The 21,135-nt window shown below is 41.0% G+C and overlaps 3 protein-coding genes across 5 annotated transcripts in view; 2 read left to right on the top strand and 1 right to left on the bottom strand.

The window, feature by feature from the left end:
* Positions 1-7,857, top strand: zdhhc23b (zDHHC palmitoyltransferase 23b). Its single transcript, XM_015027757.1, has 5 exons — positions 1-371; positions 3,054-3,211; positions 3,643-4,332; positions 5,471-5,638; positions 6,386-7,857. The coding sequence occupies exons 2-5, from the start codon at positions 3,072-3,074 to the stop codon at positions 6,651-6,653; spliced, it is 1,266 nt and encodes a 421-aa protein (XP_014883243.1). The 5' UTR covers positions 1-371; positions 3,054-3,071; the 3' UTR covers positions 6,654-7,857.
* The window catches only part of ccdc191 (coiled-coil domain containing 191), a 16,179-nt gene continuing 2,854 nt past the window's right edge, over positions 7,811-21,135 (bottom strand). For 2 of the 3 annotated variants that reach the window (XM_015027748.1, XM_015027750.1), the window contains exons 6-17: positions 20,231-20,454; positions 19,486-19,627; positions 19,197-19,387; positions 18,624-18,873; positions 15,931-16,346; positions 14,601-14,746; positions 11,623-11,705; positions 11,445-11,546; positions 11,209-11,352; positions 10,011-10,163; positions 9,440-9,594; positions 7,811-8,102 (exon numbers count right to left, since the gene is read on the bottom strand). In XM_015027748.1, the coding sequence (XP_014883234.1) occupies positions 7,937-8,102; positions 9,440-9,594; positions 10,011-10,163; positions 11,209-11,352; positions 11,445-11,546; positions 11,623-11,705; positions 14,601-14,746; positions 15,931-16,346; positions 18,624-18,873; positions 19,197-19,387; positions 19,486-19,627; positions 20,231-20,454 (2,172 nt within the window). In that variant the 3' untranslated portion in view covers positions 7,811-7,936. The remainder of the gene's footprint in view (positions 8,103-9,439; positions 9,595-10,010; positions 10,164-11,208; positions 11,353-11,444; positions 11,547-11,622; positions 11,706-14,600; positions 14,747-15,930; positions 16,347-18,623; positions 18,874-19,196; positions 19,388-19,485; positions 19,628-20,230; positions 20,455-21,135) is intronic. The other variant, XM_015027749.1, reaches the window with a different exon arrangement.
* Positions 19,341-21,135, top strand: part of qtrt2 (queuine tRNA-ribosyltransferase accessory subunit 2) — a 20,170-nt gene continuing 18,375 nt past the window's right edge. Inside the window, exon 1 of the mRNA XM_015027756.1 lies at positions 19,341-19,418. The gene's annotated coding sequence lies outside the window, so the exon portion shown is untranslated. The remainder of the gene's footprint in view (positions 19,419-21,135) is intronic.

Here is a 21,135-nt window from a genome sequence, read left to right on the forward strand (position 1 = left end):
GCAAAGAAAAACGTTCGATGTAGCTAAATGCCGCCTGTAATATGTAATTATGTGGCTGTAGAAGTTCTGGGCGGGGAAAAGTGCTCCATTCGACACCAGGAAGGAAAAGGAAACATCTCCTCTCTGCTGCACACACACCGGGGACTTCGCTCAAAAGCTAAGCCAGAACCAGGAAGCAGAACCCCATGGAAGCTCTTTGTGGACTCTGACACTTTAATACCTTCAACAGGGACCGGTGTCCTGGTACCCTGCGCCGCACACCGAGTCTCGTGTAGCGGATACGAACCGCGGCTGCCAGCACCGAGGCTTCCGCTGAGGAGGACCGAGCCGATGTTCCCATGGAGGTGGAAGGAAAAACCAGCATGTAGCAGGTCGGTGTTCATGTCTGTGTTACCCCCGTTTCCGTTTCTATTCGGGCATACAGGTGGACAGACTTGCTGGTTGCGTACAAGCTGCATTATATGATGAGAATAGTTAAATAAATAAAGCTCTCGGCATTATTGAGCTCTGCAAACTGCATTAAAAATGTCTCATTTTTGCTTTTAAGGTAACTTAGTGACTTAAAACTTTATGGCGTCTTTAATGTGTTTATACATTACATATTCACGAACACAACATTCAAGTCTCATCGTCTTGAATGATGAGACTTATATGACTTTACTTCATATAATGTTTATGAAGTAAAGTCAGCTTGCGTGGGTGATGTGTTTGAAGAGCAATAATTAAATTTAACTTTTTTTAAACGGTATTTAAAAAGTGTAGAAATATAAGCTTGGCTTTCTTTCTCATTTTTTCTTCTATAAAAGAAAACAGACAACCTATATCAAATTTGACATATTTATTGACAAAATCTTTTGTGGGAAACAAAGCAAAAATGACTTATTTATTTTTCTCCTTTTTCTGTCATGAAATGGTCTATAGAAGTTTCATTCTAATGGTTAAAGCCAGTGATGTGGTTATTTGCCTAGGGTAGCATTAGAAGGAGAGAGTGATTGTATTGGTTTTATGCATGAATTCATGAGGGGAGAGTTGGCATCCCCTGTTTGCTGTTGAATATAAAGCTACCAATGTGCTGTGGTGTTTGAACCCACTACATTTCATTTTCTAACCTTAATCGGTTGGGATGGTCAGATGAAGCAGGGAAGGCCCCATTGACAACCGCCTCTGGTTAAAACAGCATGTTGCCATGAAAAAAAAAAAAGTTGAATTCCTCGTAGATAAATTTTGATACCGTCCTATGTTAAGTCAGACCAAAATTATTTTTACTTGGCAAGGCCAGCAAAACTGAAAAATTGATCACACGTCATTTTTTTTTCTTAGTTATTGTTTTCTTCACATTTAGAAGTTTATATACACTAAGATTACTATGTATTTCTGTAGGAAATGAGATGTGCATCTCTTGAAAGATAAAACAGTATAGAAGACACAAATTTTGGAAAATTAATCATTTTACATCCCATCTGTGTTTCAGACCATTAAAATTGGTGGGTGAGACTGGAATTAAGTATGGTAATAATGAAGCAGCAGGTGAGCTAGCAGTATTGCCACTTTTAAAATGTGGGAGTTAATTTATCTGTTCAATACTTGCTTGTTTATGGCTTGATGACAAATACAGATGTTTAGTTGTCAAGATACAGGTTGCTCTTTTGATCACTGCTTGGTGTCGCAGTGGTTAGCACTGTTGCTTTGGGGCGAGAAGGCATTTGCGTGTTGCCCCAAATCAAGAGCGGGTTCTCACTGGGAACTCCAGTCTCCTCCCACAGTATAAAGTCATGCATGTAAACCTCTTTGACTTTCCCTTTGGTAAGAGGGTGTGCATAGTTATGCGTCTCTGTCTTGCTCTGTGATGGACTGTCCACAATGTGCCCTGCCTCTCACCCAACGGCCGCTGGAGACAGTAATCCTTAAAGACTCATGCTTTACATTCAGAGATAAAGAGTTTTTGACTTACTAAAAAGGTACCAGAAGGATCCCAGCTGCAGAGCTGGGAGTCTCATGGTTACACAGTCAGCAGATTCGTGGGTGTTATCAACTGCAGAGATTCCTAATCTTAATCCCACCTGCAGAGGCACTCAAAGAACCGCAGCTGTCAGAGCACAGCAGGACAGGCTGACAACTGCTGTGTGCCTCACTAATGCTATGAATTGTTGCATTAGTCATCCTTTCGTTTTTGGCAGACGAGAGCAGATGTAGTGTTTGATGCTGCCTCGGGTCCACTAATCAGTGGGCGTAAGCCAGCTTGTCCTCTTTTAGTACCCTTCCTGTGAGCTTGCAGGGAGATGCTTGTAGGCTCAGTAGTTGACTTCAGCATCCCCGTTAGACATGTTGGTCGGATTATTAATTGTTTTTGCCCACATTCAGAGGCTCATTCAGACCTCCTCAACAGAGCCGGACCTCCCGCTTTAGGGAAAGGTTAGACTCATCCAGATGATTAATCCCATCTAGCTGCACACTTGTGGGATTGTTATAGATGCTCACGACACCTCAGCTTAAATTCGTCTGGACTATAAACGAGGCTGAAGAGGGTGGGAGGAGGGCTCATCATTAAAACACATGACAGATGTGTCGCAGATGTGCGGAAATCAGACAGATCGGGTCGGGTCAAGTGAGCAGAGGCTTTGCAGCAATGTGTGGGGGGCGGGGGGAGAGAGAAAAAAAAAACGGGATCAGAAGCGCTTCATCGTCTAAAACATGTGCAAGTGTTTGATAATCTGGTGCATTAAGAGATTATTTCAGCAAAGTGGGCTTGGAGTCATTTTTACTTATTGTGTTTCCCTTCCTGTTGCTCATCTTCCACTTTCCACGTAATTTAACTGCTGATTTCATCTACAGTGCCTGGAAGAAGCTTTTACACCCTCTGAGCTGAAGATTTCTGTGTCTCAATTTATGTAATAATAATATTAGAAAGATACTATAATAATAAAACATACTAAAGTTTGATTTTGCAAAGAGACATGTGGATAAGTTCAAGGGGCAACACATACCCTCATTGCTGACAAAAACAACACACCCGTAAATATATATATATTTTTTCGTTTTGAAACATCCTACAGGTTGCAGTGCCGCTGGCTATGAAGAAGCGAGCAAAGAGGGAGGAGGAGGAGAAGGAGGAAGTGTTGTGCTGCTGCGAATATGTGAACAGACACGGGGAGCGCAGCCACGTCGCAGCCTGCTGCTGCGACTGCGAGGACCTGGACGACGCCTGTGACAGGTGGGAGGAGATAAATATGAAGAAAAGCTACTCGGGACTGAAGATAGAGTATTTGTGTTGTGATTTCTTTACTGTGAGAACTTGAGAGGTTTTAAATCTGAGAACATAAAACATTTCATACAAATACCAAGATATACTTTAAGGTCTCACAACCCAACCGTGGGTTCTGTAAAAGGAAACCCCTTTTACAGAAATGTTTGTAGGAAATCAGACAAACAAAATGGCTACACATTCTTCTTTATCTCTTGCCCAAAAGGCCATGAAGACTTGTTAGGAAGTGGAGGAAAAGGAATGTATTGATGTGTGCCAAATAAAAAAGCTGGAGCTGTTAACTCTTTTGGAAACATGTTGAACCCTTTGTGATAAACTCAAGCCTAATGGAGGCTGTAAAAAAAGTTACTTTACCCTTTTTTTTTTGTTTGTTTCTTTAGGTTTCTAAAGAGAGAGCCTCAGAAACCGGAATCGTTGTCGCATGTGGCTGCAGTCGTCTCCGACCGGATCCGTGTACCCTGGTTTTGGGGCGGAGCCCGTAAACTGGATCTGTCCATCGTTCCTCCTCTCGTCCTCCTTCCTGCCCTGCTTCACCTCGCTGCTTTCCACTTCCTGATCGGTGTGCTGGTTCTGACGGCTCTGCCCGGCCTTGTGTTGTGGTACTACTTCTTCACCCACCGCAAGAAGGGACGAACACTCTTCTTCCTCAGCCTGGCCCTCTTCTCCTTGGGGTACATGTATTACCTGTTCGTCTCAGAGGTGTTTCCACGTGGGGATGTTGGTGAGGCTGAGCTGGCGGCTGTGAGCATAGGGGTCGGCCTCACCCTGCTGACTCTTATCTACACCAAGAGAGATCCTGGCATCGTTCGGCTGGATCAACAGGCCGTCCACAGCACAGTGACATATTACAGCGCCCCGCCAGACAAAGACTCTTCCTTCAATGGGGGGATGCAGGAGGTATCAATGACGGCAGTCCAGCGGATCGGATCCTCGGAGCAAGAGGGGCTGGAGTTGAAGGAAAGTGGCCGCAGGAACTGGTGTTCAGTGTGCAGGGTTGTGCGGCCGCCGAGGGCGGGACATTGTCGGATCTGTGGCGTCTGCGTGCTTCGTCTGGACCACCACTGTGTCTGGTGGGTGTCTGTCAGTTTGTCCCAAATCTCAAATGTACAAAGTTCACATCCAGTCAGCATACATCTAGAATCTCTGCATAGTATATACTAAAGTACATAAATAAAAAGACTGTAGGAGTCATGCTTAAACTAGATTAAAAGCCAAGGAGAAATAATGAGTCTTTACAACAGATGTAAAACTCTCAAGGGTTGAAGACGGTCTAATGTACATCATCAGGCTGTTCCAGAGTCCAGGAGCGGCAGCAGCCCTGAAGGCTCTCTCACCTCCAGTCTTCAGCCAAAATTCAGAGATTTTCAGCAGTAATTTGCTCATCTGAGCTTTCTGTTGGGATTATAAGAAAAATAGCAATTCGAGGAGGTACTGGCGTACCAGTCTCTCTAGATATTTAGGAACCAAGTAGAAAAAAATAGCACACTGGAAGCCAGTGAAGTGAAACTAGTATGATATGTGGTCACGCCTTTGCTTACCAGTGTAAAGACAGGCTGCTGCAATTGAGTAATTATAATAATCCCACAGTGATGGCATGAAGGCTTGGATCTCTCTCTCCAGATCTTTGATGAGGCATCTGGCTTCTTCCTGGAGGCAGCAGAAAACTTCTGTTTCACTCAAACGTTTTGCAGAAGGGCCTTGTTCTTGAACAGCCCAACTTAATTTTTTTTACCTCTAATAGGAACAGTTTGCTTCAGATGCGAGAAATGTTACACAGTTGGTTGTTCCTACATTAATACAGTTTGGCTTCTGATCTCAAATCTGTTGAATATTTGTAAATTTTGCTTAAGAAGAAGAAAAAAAAAAAAACTCGATACCAAGAAATCACCCATGTTCATTGAGGTCTATTGATTCTGCCAAGAAGAGATTCCATTTTTACACAATAATTTTATGCAATTTTTGCCTCCAGAAACATCTAAAGCTGTGTATTGTACAATTATTGCACACATGATTTGAATGTATAATTAGTTTTCTTGCTATTTGTTCAGTCCCATTATTATTAAGTTAGAAATAGTCCAAGGAAAGCATTTCCTTACAGTCACCAGTCCACTCCAGTTAGTGTTTCTGCTCATATCTGCAGTCTGCATTCATTGCTCATTTGTCTGTGTGTCTTTACTGTACTTGTGTTTGTCCCGGGGGGGGGGGCAGGATAAACAACTGTGTGGGCCAGGCCAATCACGTAAGCTTCCTGCTCACTCTCGTCTTCTTCCTGCTGACGTCCCTGTACGGCATCGGCCTGGTGCTGCGGAGTGTGTGTCCCCAGCAGAACGTCCTCACTGCCTTACTCTACTGCCCTGGAGTTTACACCCAGTACAGGTTACACTTGGCCCTATTTTATTATTTAAAAAAAAAAAAATAAAAATCTCATCTATGTGATATACTGCCATTTTGAGTTACAGGTTTTGCCAGAACTTATATATAATAGCAGGCAAAAATATTCATACCTTTTGAGCTTTTGAACATAGTGTCACTTTACAATCAGAAACCTTTGTGTATTGTATCTGGATTTTACGTGATATACAACAGTACACCAAAATTTCACTTGTATTACAGCCAACCAATGTGTAGGATTCTTAATGTTAACAACAGATTGCAACAGTTCTGTGTTAACCTTGATATCGGTCAAAAATACATTCTTCTGGAGTTCCAGTCACACTAATGGATTTAAAAAACTGCAGCTTTCTCAGTTAATGCAGTAGATGATTGGAGATTGTAGAACAAATATTAAGTTGTCCTATTTCGTTCCCAAAATGTAAAACTCCATAGCTACTAATGAGCCTGTTAAATTCTCTCATTATTGTTTATTATTTCTCAGAATCAAGTTATCCCTGTTTTTATCGGTTAAAATAAAGTCTTAGTTTTCTGGGGGACTTTCAATCACCAGGTACATAAATGCTAAATCACCTATTCTGAATGTTAGATCTTGGATATTTTGCACTTTACTTGGCTGTGGAATGCCTTGTGCACTAAAATTAGCACAGAGAATACTCTATGGCCCTCAGTCTTGTTTTCTGTGTTGGGTTTACCTTAAGATATCTGCCTTGTCCTTTCTGTTTTCTCTAGCTCTGCTCTCTGCTTCACCTGCGCATGGTACTGCAGCATTGTGACCGGCGGTCTCCTGCATCTCCTTCTAGTGCAAGTTATAAATATCAGCTACAATGTGACGGAGCGGGAAGCCCGTGTCGCACTGAGGGAGAAAACCGCCCGCAGCGCCTGCTGGGGACTCGTCGTGGACACCGGCGTTCACTCTCGAGGTCTTTGGAGCAACTGGACTGAGTTCATGTCCATGGGAGACAAACTGAAGCTTTCGTCTCCAACAGACCTGGTGTGAGACACAATATAAGGGTGGTAGAAACAACTTCTGACCACTGGGTGGCAGCATTGCCTCTTCATCTGGCAGTAGTTTTGCTCTCGGTCTCGAGCAGTCAGCATTGCTCAAAGGTGTTTCTGCAGCTCTGGAGTTGCTCTTTGACATTTAGCAATAACTACTTCGCATCTCAATGCTGTGAATTCACCACCATTACAATGACCGACAACCGGGACCTCATCTGTGCAGCCGAATCCACCCACGGCATCTTTGTCACACACACAGCTATCACTGCGAATGTTTTCCTTCGGACTCGGACTCTCAGCTACATTGCAGTGCCTTGGCAGACAACTGGGAGAAAGTTAAACTCTCACAAAGAAATAGGACATTTTCAGAAAGATTCCTCTGGATCTTATTTTATAGATCAAGATTCAAAATGTGGAAAAATGGGCAATTCTGATGAGATCATAATTAAATCTTTTTATTTTTCTACATCCAAAATGCTGTTCGTGTTACAGTGCAGGGGCATCTCAGGGCAATCCTAGAAGAAAGTTTGTTAGGGGCCGGGGGCAGCGTTCATCTTCCAGCAGGACAGCTGCTTTAACCACAGTGAAATGGTTGCAGTCAAAGCATAATCATGAGCCAGAATGGCCCAGTCAAAGTTCAGAACTGTGTTCAGTTTGTGTAACTGATCATGTATCATTTTTCTTCCATTTCACAATTATATAGCAGGTGTTTGTTTATTACATAAAATCCTAATCCTATACTTTGAAGTTTGGGAATTTTCTAACATAACCACTTGAAAACCTTTAATCATCTTCGTGAGACTCTGCAAACCTCATTTATCTGTCTCAAACACTGACGCCACTCGTCTCCACTTTGCCTTGCAAATTGCATCTTAGGTTTTCATATCAGACAAATGAAATGTCTTGGCACAAGGCTAATTTAGGTACTGTGGTAGATGATTGCATTTGTATAATTTAAGCTGCTTTGTATTACGTTGTCGTCGCACTTCCACATGAAAGCACTATAATGTATTCGATCAAATGCACAACTGTCAGCTTGAGTCTGGGGAAATTTTTTATTTTTATTTTTGGTAACTTTCCACTTTTACTACGCTTTAGTTTCTAATAAAATATAAACTCTTTTGTATTTAAATAATTTCTCTGTTGTACATCTGCGGATTTTGAATGGATTTTATTTATTTGATTAAATGAAAGTGAGAAATGACCGAGCCTTTTCTTTATCACCCGACACTGCTGGAGTAACGCTTTGATGCTTTTGTCCGGATTTGCAGCTCGTCGCCTTCAGACGGTTTCTCTCTCAGACGCTCCTAATGGACGGGAGCAGAAATCTGGCAGAAGCTCTGCCACTTTCCTGCTCAGCTTCTCCCTCCGCACCTCTCTCTCCCTTTCCCGCCGCAGCGTGGTGGGAAGCTGCCTCCAGGCCTGGAAACACCTCTGCAGGACGCGCCTAAAACACAAGCAGATGGAAGGACAGACGAACACGGAGCAAGTGAGCATTAACGAAGTGGATCAGAGGGACCGCTGGCTAGACAACATGTAATTAGTCTTCACATGGTGTTTGGCAGCTAGGCAGCTGTTGGGGCTTCACCTGTAGCCTGCGGTCATTTAGCAGAACCCAGACCAGGCAGCTGACGCTTAAAAATATTCCTTGAGGTTGACAATAAAGATATTACATAGATCCGTTTTTACATCTGTGAAAACGAGGATCAAAAACATATTTTGCTTTCAGTTAATATTTTAACACACCATTGGTTCATGTAGACTATGCAATAATTACCATCAATATTCTTAGTCTGCCAGAATATCTCAGAAAAATGGACTTATGTTTGTGACAAAATATAATAAGTTCAAGTGTGAATACTTTTTGCAAAGTACAAATAAGGGGCTGCATCTTTCTCCTCTCGGAGAGCAGCAGCTGCGTAAGAAAGGGATATCGGAACGTTGTTGGATGGTTGTAAGTTGAGAAGGTCATCAGGAAAGTTGGAACAATATTTGAGATTGAGAAGAGCTTTTCTAGACACCTGATCAAACGATTTTAGTTTGTGCAGTACAGAAAAATCCATCAACTCACCTGAAACCAGAAAAATGCATCCAGGCTTTTAGAGCTGGAAGTGACTGTAGGTCTTTACAGCTTGACTCAGTTTTATATGACCTTGCCTGTCTTCCTCAGTGACATTGTATATACCTTTAATACATATGCTGAGAAAAAAAAAAAAACACTGTCTTGAAGAAGCCTCATCCGCTCCTGTTGGCAGGCTGCGGAGGAAAAACACTGGTTTCTACCAGGAAAAGTGCCTCCTCTACAATCACACCCTCTCTCTTGTGTTTCATGCTCTGTCGGGCAAGTCCACATTTCATTTCAGATGTCTGCAGCTTTCTTTGTGTAAAGAAATTCAATGAAAACACATTTTATGTTTTCTTATTTACTAGTCTACCTATAAACACTGGGGGACACCAGGACAAAGAAATGCATTGTCTTCATGTTCTCGAAGGTTTTGTAAGCCTGCACGTTCTAAAAACTCTGCTTTATCTATAATCTACTAACCAAAAAAACAACTAAAAAACAAAAAGGAAGAAAACTCTAAAGTATCAAACATTTCATAGAACATGTTTTTAAGTCTGCATTTAGATTGTGAGAGGTCTTAAAATAGTGGATATACTTCAGTTTAAAGGAGAAGTTTTTAGATATTGCTGATACATTTTGTCCCACGAAAGAAACGTAGCAAAGAGTTCGTTTTTATCGAGGCTACATCAGAACAAAACGCAGCGTCGGGCGAGGCAGACCTGTCCCGGTGTTCCTGAGCCAGTTTTCGACGGTCCCACTCCGCCAGCCTCTGCAGGGTCACATAGTCCTGCAGCGCAAGCAGGAACCTTCTCAGAGTCCGCCTCCGATAAAAACGCTCGGCTCGCTCTTCCTGAATCATCCGCAGGTCGACCAGCTGAAACCAAGATAAGGATGTTGTGACTGATAAGGTAATAAAAAGCAGGTAAATCCCGTTTACCCGTTATTCTATCCATCATATATGCAGCAATAGAGTTTGCAAACCGATTTTTGTAAGCTTGAGAGTATATAAGACAGATTGTGGCAAAATGTAAACTGGATTTCTCATGACTTTTCTTCTGATGTCTGGTGTGCTCCTTCCTAGTGCTGTTTGTTCACAGATGTTCTCCCCTGAAAGCGTCACAAAACAGCTGAACTTATGCTTTCATTTGAATTTTTACTTTCTTTTTATCTCGAAACTGCTGCTCTGCCAGGTTGGATCTAAATAAAATACATTTTGGTTGCAAGTTTATAGGCTATGCACAGAAACCTTTGCAAGGTAATGTATACCGTTCATAAAAGGAGTATACTCACTCTTTTCCAGCAGTTTAAACTCCAACGCAGCAAAAAATGCTTCTGCAGTTGGTCAGCACAGGCCACCCTCTCACGCTGGGTGTCTCTTGCATACTGTAGCCATCCCAGGGTGCACTGCTTCAGCAGGAAGAGGTTGTGATGACTCTCGGCCAGCTGGGAAAAAATCAGCGGAGATAAATTAGTGATACCCTATAATATCCGAAACAAAGCAATATAGGACAGATTGTTGTTCCTTTACAATTAATGTTTATTGCATTAAAAATATTTAAATAAATAAAACTGTCGCGCAGTGGTTATGTTTCTCATACAGACTGATGTATTCAGACACGTCTGAGCTTATCTAAGCAACATAGGAGAGGTTAAGATGCTGGAGCACTGTATGATCACCACAGTGAATTACAAAAGTATTCAAATCCAGACATTTTGTCACTTTATAGCAAACCTTAGAGCATTTTATTAGGATTTTATGTGATACACTAATACTAAGCAGTACATAATCATGAAGTGTTTTCTCTTGCTAAATACTTTTTTTGCGCAACCAGAGATCTGAAAAGAAGGCTGCGCTTTTGTATTAAGCCTTGTAAATCAATACCTTTTGAAATTACATTTGGCTTCAATTACTGCTGCACGTCTTTTAAAGGTGTGCCTCTAACCGTCGTTGCACATCTACAAACAAAACCCTGCATGTGTTCTTTTTTTGTCCAAAATAACTAAAACGGCTTACAATTGAACTATAAGGAGAATGAATACAAATCCATTCTGTGCTTTCATTTGTTATATTGCATAAAATAAAACAAAGTAATTTCACTTCTGTGTGGCAATTATGCACTACTTAGTGATGGTTAATTACATCAAATCCCAAAACACTAGACAGCAACTTGTGACGGCAACGTGACAAAATGTGGATGCTCAGAGTATGGATGGGTTTGAAAGTCACTCGTTTTGCTTCTACTTGTATGTTATGAACATACAGGATGATGCAAGAGTATTAGGTATTTTAACATGTCCACAGCAAGATGGGCCTTTTAATATTTAAATAAATGGCTAATATTATGGTTTGTTGTCATTCTGCTGTCATAAATGCCGCCTGATAAGTATAGTCTTCCTCTGAGCCAGAATGAAGTGTTTTCTGTGTTTATATGTTTGTGAGTTTGAGACAGGCTGGCTTTGAACGTCACCGCACTGCACAAGACGTTACCTCCATGTTTTCACGTCTTAACTGCATGAGGCGTTTCCATGGCGCCAGGCCTCGATGCGACAACAAGGTTTTGTTATGGTGTTGACGGGCCAGTCTCATGAGCTCCTGACGCCTTTTTAATTGTCTTTGTCTTTCTGCTTCTCTCTGGATGGACGCAGGGAAGCAATACTTACATCTTGTGTGCAACTTGTACAAACTTGCATCAGGTGAATAAAACAAAAAAAAATACTTCTCACCTCTCGTTCCAGCCTCTTCTCCTCCCTCTTCTTTTCGGCTGCCTTGCGTTTCTCCTCCTGTTCCTCCCTCTGCCTTTGTTCCTCGGCAGCTTTCATCTCAGCCTGAAGGTTCAGTCATTAAAATATGTGCAATTAATGCATGGAAATATGGTTACTCTGGAAGGATTGTCAGTCTCACCAACTTTTCCTCTTCTTTCCTTCTCTTGATTTCCTCGACCTCCTGCCTTCGTTCGGCACGGTGTCGAGCTCGGGCTTCCATGGCTCGGGAGAGGGAAAAGAGAGTTTCCAGTTTTTTAAGGCCAAGAAAACCTTTTTTTTTTTTTTTTTTTTGTAAAAAGAAAAATCTGAATTCTGTAGGTCAGCAAAGACCTTGAAAGCAATAGAGGTTCTTAGGAAGGCATGGCATCACTTTAAGCAAGAAAATGAAGAAAAGAAAAAATTGTATCAAGGGCATTTCACATTGTGGAGATAAACAGTCGTGTGTGTGTGGGTTTGCAAAAAGGTAATAAAATCAGGCAAGATTAAATATGCATATAATTGTATGTTTGTGTCTGAAACTTAGTCACAGCAGTTGAGTAAAGATGTGGAATAATGAAAGAGAAAGCGACTCTACCAACTGAAGAGAAAGAGAGAAAGATAGAGAGGGAGAGAGAGAGCAGGTGTCATGGAAAAACATCAGTTTCTTGTTTTTACCCTTTTTGAGCCAAATGAAGATTTTTTTTTTTTGTTTACTTGTTTCAATCCAATGATTTACTGGTATCTCCTTTATTTTTCCAACCTCTGAAAGCAAATGGTGTGAGTAGTTTATGAGTTTTTGTGTTGTAATCTGACATCAGAAGCAGTAGGATAGACAGTGTGTTAAAAGGAAATTATTGGACAAGAAATAATTACTAATACGGGTAACACTTTATTTGAAGGGGGGTAAATAAGACTGTCATGACACCATCATAAACATGACATAACATGACATAACACATGTCATGAACATGTGTCATGAATATTTATGACTGTTGTCATAAAGCGTCATTTGGTAAATTATGACACTTTTAATATAAAGTTGACATTATTCAAAATGTCTTTGTTATGACAACTTGACATTAACCAAGAAATCATTACTGATTAAACTTTACCTTTAATAACATAAAGTTACCTAATTTTTAAAGTGCAATCAGTAATACTTTTATAACAAATTTATATCAGTAATGATTTCTTGGTTAATGTCAAGTTGTCATAACAAAGACATTTTGAATAATGTCAACTTTGTATTAGAAGTGTCATAATTTACTGAATGACGCTTTATGACAACAGTCATAAATATTCATGAAGGCTTATTCATGTTCATGACAGGTGTTATGTCATATTTATGACAGTCTTATTCAACCCCCTTCAAATAAAGTGTTACCCTAATATGACAAGGTTGCACAGCCTGATGTTTCTGTAAATCCACCAACTTGTACATAGATTTTTTTTTTTTTTAGTGAAGGGGAGAATAGTTAATAGTTTTGGTCCCCAAAAGGTAATTTTCAGGAAACCCTGCTTCATTTTTAAAGTCTGTCTGTTGGTAGTAAAATAGTATTGTCCTGCTGTGTGTTAAAAGGGCACTGGTGATTAAAACAGGCTCTCTTTGTTCTGTTTCATTTCAACTGTGTGTGCAGACAGTAGCAGTGCTTGGGATGAGACGCATGAAGACATGAGCAGTTCGGAGGTCAGCTACTGCACAATAGACATCCTGGGAAGGTTAATCCTCTTAAGAGGGGACACGGACGGATGCCAGACAGCAGTGGGAGAAGACCAAGGCAGCTTCAAGTGAAGGTCATTTATTTTCCATCAGGGTGCGAATCTATAATCTATAAAAGCAATCTGCTGAATCTGGTCACAAGATGGACTTTTAAATGAGGCAAGATCCATCTTGTTTGGCGTCAAAAGTGCTGAAGCTGGTGGAAGAAGAGTTTGCGGTAACATTACGTTAAACATTTTTGGTTCTGCATTTGATGTGCTTAGTTATTTAGATTAATCCCCCCCACCCCCCCTCTCTGTCTCCAATTAAAAACATATGCTGTTAAATTTAGAGATGAGAACGATTCCAACAGAGTAACAGCGTAACATTAAAAATGGTGCCATTAAAGGAGAGTGGGTGTTTTTCCATCAATCTGCGTCTTTTTGAATGTTATCTATTAATAGAGCGAAACTGGGTTTAAGTATGCAGAACGCAAACAGTGACAGGCAAAGTGCAATGATCCTGTGGGGTTTTCCTTTTGACTTTCACCGCGATCAAGGTGCAACTAGCATTATTGAGGTTGAACCATTAAGTCTCCCTATATATCAGTTTGTATGTATATTTAGGTGTTTTTCTATTTCAGGAATCTTTTTAGAGAACGGGGGTATTTTTTTTTTTCTGGGTCTCCTTTGATTTAACCGCAACAACCAGGGAAAAAGAAAAAAAGATTATCAGGGTAGAAGTCTAACCCAGATGGCACTGGTAGGCGGAAAAACTTTTAAACTCAAATCCTGAACCTTCAGGGTGAAGATTTGTAGTAGGTGGGGTCTAAGTGTTTTTTATTATATAAAAAAAAAAAATATGCAGACGAAGTAGTTCATGTTGCATAGCACGTCTTTACATTCAAGTATGTGTTTAAAAAAAAAAAAATCAGCCAAGTGAAGCCATTGACTTAAATTTTCTAAAAATGCCAATAAAGTTTTAGACTTTTGAACGATAGCCTCAACGAAACAATCTGGGATTAATGTTAAACTGTTCTACCACTCTTTAAACCCATCCTCTCAGCTTACTGAAGCTCCATGGATAGGTTTGAATGTTATATATTCCAAACAGTAACAAACAGTGCTGTTGTACAGCTAGAGGTTACGTCATTAACTGGTAATTTAAGATTTTCGACAAAGTCAAAAAGCACACAATAAGCAACCAGAGGACAAAAAAGCTTTGTGGAAATTAAGTTTCCAGTAGCAAAGTGAAAATGCACATTTTCTTTGTTGTTACCGTTTGTTTTGCAGCTTTACACAATTAGTAAAACTGAAAAAACAAAATAAAAAAAAACACATATTTTGCAATCCTAAATATATTATTTTATTACTGTAATTTCAGAAAAAGAGAAAAGAATGATTGGATCAAGATATACTGTACTGCCTGCGTCTCCTTACACTGAACGCATCTGTGAACATTCCCTGTTGTTAAGCTTTCAGGCTGACCTGTGATGAGGGGATGGGGGCACGTCTGCTTCCTGACAGGTTTCCTGCAAGGTGCGTTCTGACTATCCCGCTCCCCTGTAGCCTTTGAAGCGCTGCAGCTGGGATGATAACAGCCAGAAGAAAGAAAGCCTGTCACAACTTTTGTTTGCATGCTCACATCTTTCTGATAGTTGCTTGACAAATTTCAGACGGTGGAAGGAATGTTCCAGCGGCGAGAAGTAATGCCAGACTGGCCCATAAATCTGAAACTACCGACAGGTTTTATCTCACAAAATATACTTTGTTTCTTTTCACATTAAATTCTCAAAAAAAAAACAACAAAAAAACAAAACCCAACTCAGATTTATCTGTAAAAGTTTAAAACATTGTATCTATGTTAAAAATCAAAGTTATTTACGCATTTTGAGCCCAAATATTTATCTCGTGCTTAATGACTGAGATGCAAACATCCACATCAATATTTTGTGTCGCATACAACTCGTCATCATCTTAATCATCAAGTGTGTCTGGTTAGCACATTTCATCAACGAGGCAATTCAAAGTGCTTTACATGACAAAAACATAACACAGTAAATAAACAACAACAACAACAACAAAAACATTACAGTGGTAAAATATGGAGAAGTGATGAAAAGCTGCAATCTTGATTAAAACTAAAAATGTTCCAGATGTTATTAATCAAAGACAATTACAAACAGGTGGATTACTAACCTTGACTTACAGGAACTCAGCATTTCAGCTGATTTATAGAAAGTTTGTTCCAGATTAGTGGAGCATTAAAAAACTGAATGCTGCTTCTGCATGTTTGGTAAATTGACACATATGTTCAACCATCTAGCTGTTAATTGTTGAAGTGAAGTTGAAGAATTTGGCATCATTCTTTATTCCATCTGCATTTTGTATTCTCCTTATGGTCAGCTTGCTTAACTTTGGTGTCCTCTGATCTTAAACATTTACTACAGAGGACATCTGGCTCATCTAGAGAGCCACAAAATTTAGGTCTTTCTTGAAAATGTGTTCTTTATTGATCAACACCTTCTCAGTCCTGGAGCACTGAGAGTTTCTTGATTTCTTCTTGTTGATTTAATCACTACCATACAAGTACAGATATTTATCAATGCCTAAGAAAACCGTCAACTTATAAAGTTGTGTATAAGTGGTTTAAAAATCACTTTTAAAGGGTTTCTATACTGACCATAAGCCAGTAGAAATCTCTTTACTGGTGTTGCTTTGAAAGTGATCTCAGGTCGCTTAAATTTTTAATGATGTTCAGTGAGCCAACCTGTGTTCCCTGGGGGCAAAGCTGCATCTCTTCGCTTCCTGTAGCGCTGACAGCTGAGTAATCTGTGCAGCCTTCTCCATTTCTAACTCCAACCCCGCAAAGATCTGCTTTTCCTTCAGCCGGGTGATTTGCTCCTGCTGCTCCTTCAGGAGTTTCCTCTGCTGTGTGATGATTTGCTTCTGGACGGCGTGTCTGTTTTCGAACCTGCCAGCTGGTGATGCCGTGCGTTTGTTACCGAGAACCCTGTTGTCCGCCACCCTTTGCCGTGCGTCGTGTAGCTCTTCTGCAGTGGGCGCAGTGTGGCGTCTGGTCACCTGCCAAGGCCGAAGAGGTTGGCCCGCGTCACCCACAGAGTTTTTACTCTGATGTCCCGTAGACGCTTCTAGGACCTCAATCTCTGCTGCATGGCGGCCCTTCTATTGAATATATGATGGACAAACGAAGGCAAGGTTAGACATGCAGAAACCATCGACTAAAAATGGTCTAAGTTCCAGTTCAAAGTAAAGCACTTATATAGGTTTGCTTCACAGAAAAAGAGACATTTATTTATGTTAAATTCAACAATGATGGTTTACTGCCATTACAAATCTACATTATTAGACAGATAAAACAAACGTCTTTGAGCAAAAGACAATCTTAAGTTAAGTCTCTGGTCTTTGTGGATTAGAACTTATTGTTTTATTTATTAGACAGTAATGCTGTACTTTATTCTGTTGCTGCTAATTTGATTCTCTATCCTCTATTGAGAGCAGTAAATATTTCAGCTACAGAGATTTTTCTTTTCAGTGGCTAGAAAGCTTCATGTTCTAAATGTGCAGAGAAATATTCCAGAGCAATATTGTTACTTTATTTCCCAGAAGTTTGTCTTAAAAACAAACACATTTTCCTGCTTTTTTTTCTCGTTTTTTTTTTAAGACTTTCAGCGTTGCCTCATTGGGGATCGGCTTATGTTTTAGTCATGTTTGTGATCCTACAGTCATTTTTAACAACAATAAATCATAGAGTACTTTTTAGTGGAAAGCATCAAAGATGTACGCTGTGGTACCGACCTGCTTCAAGTCTACCTCCATCGTCCCAATTCCCAAGAATTCCAACCCAACCAGACTCAATGACTACCGCCCGGCAGCCCTCACCCCCATTATCACCAAGTTCTTGGAGCAGCTGGTCCTAGCACTCCTTAGATCTTGTCTCCCCACCACCAATTTGCATACAGGCAGAACAGGAGCACAGAGGACGCAGTCTCCATAGCGCTGCACTCTGTCCTTTCTCATCTGGAGAGCAAGAACACTTACGCCAGAATGCTGTTCTTAGACTTTAGTTCAGCATTTAACACTGTCATTCCATCACAACTCATTACCAAACTCACAGACCTAGCCATCAGTTCACTCATGCGCAACTGGCTGCTCGACTTCCTGACCAGTCGACCCCAACATGTCCGGCTGGATAATCACTTCTCATTCACCATCATCATAAACACCGGAGTGCCACAAGGCTGTGTGATGAGTCCCTTCCTCTACTCCATCCTCACCTACGACTGCAGACCTGTCCATGGCTCAAACGCCATCATCAAGTTTGCAGATGACACCACGGTAATCGGCCTCATCAGAGACAACGATGAGGCCGCCTACAGGGAGGAGGTGGACTGTCTGGCTGAGTGGTGCGACAAAAACAACCTGCAGCTGAACACACAGAAGACCAAGGAGCTCATCGTGGACTTCAGGAGGAACGCTGACCTACACCCACCCATCCACATCAAGGGGACAGAGGTGGAGCGTGTGGACAGCTTTAAGTTCCTGGGGGTCCACATCTCCGAGGACCTGACCTGGACGACCAGCTGCTCCAAACTCATCAAGAAGGCGCACCAGCGCCTCTTCTTCATGAGGACCCTGAGGAAGAACCATCTGTCCTCAGAGATTATCACGAACGTCTACCGCTGCACCATCGAGAGCATCCTCACCAACTGTATTACAGTTTGGTATGGGAACTGCTCTGTCTCTGACCGGAAGGCACTGCAGAGGGTGGTGAAAACTGCCCAGCACATCGCCGGGGCACCGCTCCCTGCCATCAAGGACATCTTCAGGAAGAGGTGTCTGAAAAGGGCTGGGAAAATCACCAAGGACCTCACTCACCCCGCACATACACTCTTCTCCCTCCTGCCCTCTGGGAGGCGTTATAGAAGCCTACGGACCAGAACCACCAGGCATCGGAACAGCTTCTTTCCTACAGTTGTTAGGCTCCTGAATGCCTCCTGAAACAACTATAAGGACTGTACTTCCCCATCCCCCCATATAACAATAACATACGGACTGTCCTCACATTCATACATAATCTGTATATAATCTGTAAATCTTATTTGCCAGTATCTAACTTGTATTGTAAATCTACTAATACATATACAATCCATTCCTAACATTTCTGTATATTCTGTATAATCTGCATAATCTGTATATGTGCATATAGCTCCCATATTTATATTTATATTATATTTATACTGAACGTATTATTTTTATAACCACCTTTGTACACCTGTAAATACATATTTATACCCTGTATAGCACTTTTGGATAGATGCAAACTACATTTCGTTGCTTTGTACTTGTGACGTGCAATGACAATAAAGTTGAATTCTATTCTATTCTATTCTATTCTAAACGTGCAGTTTTTGAGTCCATAAAGGAGGCTGCATCTCTCACCTCGGCATCTGTATCCTCTTTACTCGGCGGCTCCTGGGCCAAACATATTGGTAAATTGGCAGGAGTTTCTATGGCTGTGAGTTTGCCTGTGGCTGCAGCATCGATCAAGGCAGCCATCTTAGCTTTGGTTTCCTGCTGCCGGGCCAAAAGGTCCCGTTGTGACTTCGCCCTCTGGCTCCAGAGCTGCCACTCACTCAGACATCGCCGTAGCAAACGTCTCTGGTCGTTTTCCACAGCCAGCTGGAATTGCCTGAAGGATCATGAAGAGTTGCTCATATTTTATCTTTAAAACTATTAAATCGAGGTATCTAAAAGTTTAGGAAGTTATCTGCTGTGTTGCTGTTTGTTTTGTGGATATTACAGCAAAAGGAAGCAAAAATGCATGTGCACTTTGTATCACTTTACTTTAAAATCAATTTAAACGCATGAAAAAACCGAATCTAAAAAAAAATAAAAAATACAAAAAAGCTCAAGAGGCCAAAATACTTTTGCAAAGAGCTGCATATCGTGCAACTTATCTGTACATTAAAAGTTAATACAGATCCTTTAACCTTGACATTAAGCATTCCTTGCCTGTTTTCTATTCGCAGTTGCTCCTCTGTTCTCGCCACCTCTCGCCGACTGCGCTCCGCCCACACCACGGCTCGCCACGCTCGCCACGCTCTCAGCTGCCTCCTCCAATCACAGAGGGCCACCGCCTTACTCATATGCAACTTTCGCCTTAACACCACTGAGTGCCATCCAGACAGATGCTTGTGCAGACACTGCAACAATTGCACTAATTAACGTCTGCAGGTGAAATTACAATCCGAAACCCCAGACTGGTCAGTGAGCTCATCTACTGCATAGTGCATGCACCAACCTGGAGGTTGCTCATGTTAATCTTTGCCTGAATCTTCTGTTCTTGTTGTAGTCGATTAAACTCCTTCAGCAGCTGCTTTGAGGGAAGTGCAGGGGTTGGCTCAAGGCTTCTGACTGCTCTCTGCACCCGTTTCTCTTTCTCTCTAGAAACCAAATGGAGACCAAAGACTCATTTTTTAACGAGAGTTTGTTGCAGAAATGTGAATTTGTTAGAACATTAAATAAAACAGAGATACTCACCACTCTCAGTTACAGCAAAATCTGGAACTTTCTACTACAGGTTTTATTCTATTTCATTTAGAAATATCCAAAGCTGTGCAATTTTAAAACAACATAGCTTTAGAGGCAGCAGCTCTGGAAAGTGATTAGGTTAAGCTCAGTTTTTTTCACTATGACATTTTAAAACAAAAACACAGAATAAAAAGGTCATGTAAAGATTTTTTTTTTTCAAATTGGAAAGAGTAAAAAAAATGTAAGCAGAATTTAATTTGGGGACCCAATTTCAGTTCAAAAATATAAAAACCCATACACATTCATTCCATACAGAGTGATATTTATTTCTAATTATCTCTGTTAAGTTTAATTATTAAGCCTTACAGGTAATGAAAACCCTTAATTCAGTTTCTGAGATATTTGAATAATACATCAGATCAATCAGGAAGGATTTTTAATACATGAATGTTATGTTATGGCTAATAAGAATGGATTAGAGTCAAAACAGATTATCCAATCAGGTAATGACCTACTTCTGACAAGCTGCATGTTCCAAGGCCTTCTTTTCCTCCATCAGTCGCCTCAGTCTCGCCATCTCCTGCTGCACCATCTCCTCCTCTCTGCGCTTCAGCTGCTTCTTCCTCTTCTCCTCCTCTTGCTCCTTCTTCTTCGCCTCCTGCCAGGCGTCCTGCTGAGCTTCCTTCTCTCTCCTCTTCCTCTGTTTCTCAGCCTCCCTTCGTGCCCTGTTCTCTCGCACCTTGAGCAGAAACAAGCAGCGGCTTTGTGGCCACAATCCAACTCAAAGCATGCATATCTGCAATTCAAGCTGAGGAACTGAACCTACAGTGCCATGGAAAAGTACTAGAACCTTTTCACACTTTATGTTGCAACAACAATCATTTATTTGTACTTACACAAAGAGGTGCATGTCCGTGAGTCCATGTCTGTGTATATCTGTGATGCAGCTTTAACACAAAGTTAAAGTTGCATGTCTTTTTCAATATGCATCTCCAGAATATGTCTTTTTTACCTATTATTCTTTGCAAAACAGCTCAAGTACTATCAGATTTGATAAACAACTCTGAACATGAATTTGTAGTTCTTGTCTCAACGTAATTTAGCTTACTTTCCTTTAACACTTTGTTCTCGTCACTTTCTCATAATCGCCATATTTGTGGAGTTCATGACTAAAACTTCTGATTAACGCTCCCTCTGATAATTTTTTTTTTCAGTTTTCAGATGTTACATTGTTTTATAACCAAATCCTGCTCTAAACCTCTCCACACTTTTTCCCCCTGACCTGTCCGCCTTCATGATGCTGCTTGTCTACTAATGTCCTCTAACAAACCACTAAGGCCCTCATAGAACAGCTTCAATTATACCAATTTCAAACTATACACATTTCCCTATTACCATAAATATTCTTCTCCTTCCACTT

Source organism: Poecilia latipinna, unplaced genomic scaffold, assembly GCF_001443285.1.
Source record: "Poecilia latipinna isolate Pla-1442-1.1 unplaced genomic scaffold, P_latipinna-1.0 Scaffold106, whole genome shotgun sequence".
In the NCBI taxonomy this organism is placed as follows: domain Eukaryota; kingdom Metazoa; phylum Chordata; class Actinopteri; order Cyprinodontiformes; family Poeciliidae; genus Poecilia; species Poecilia latipinna.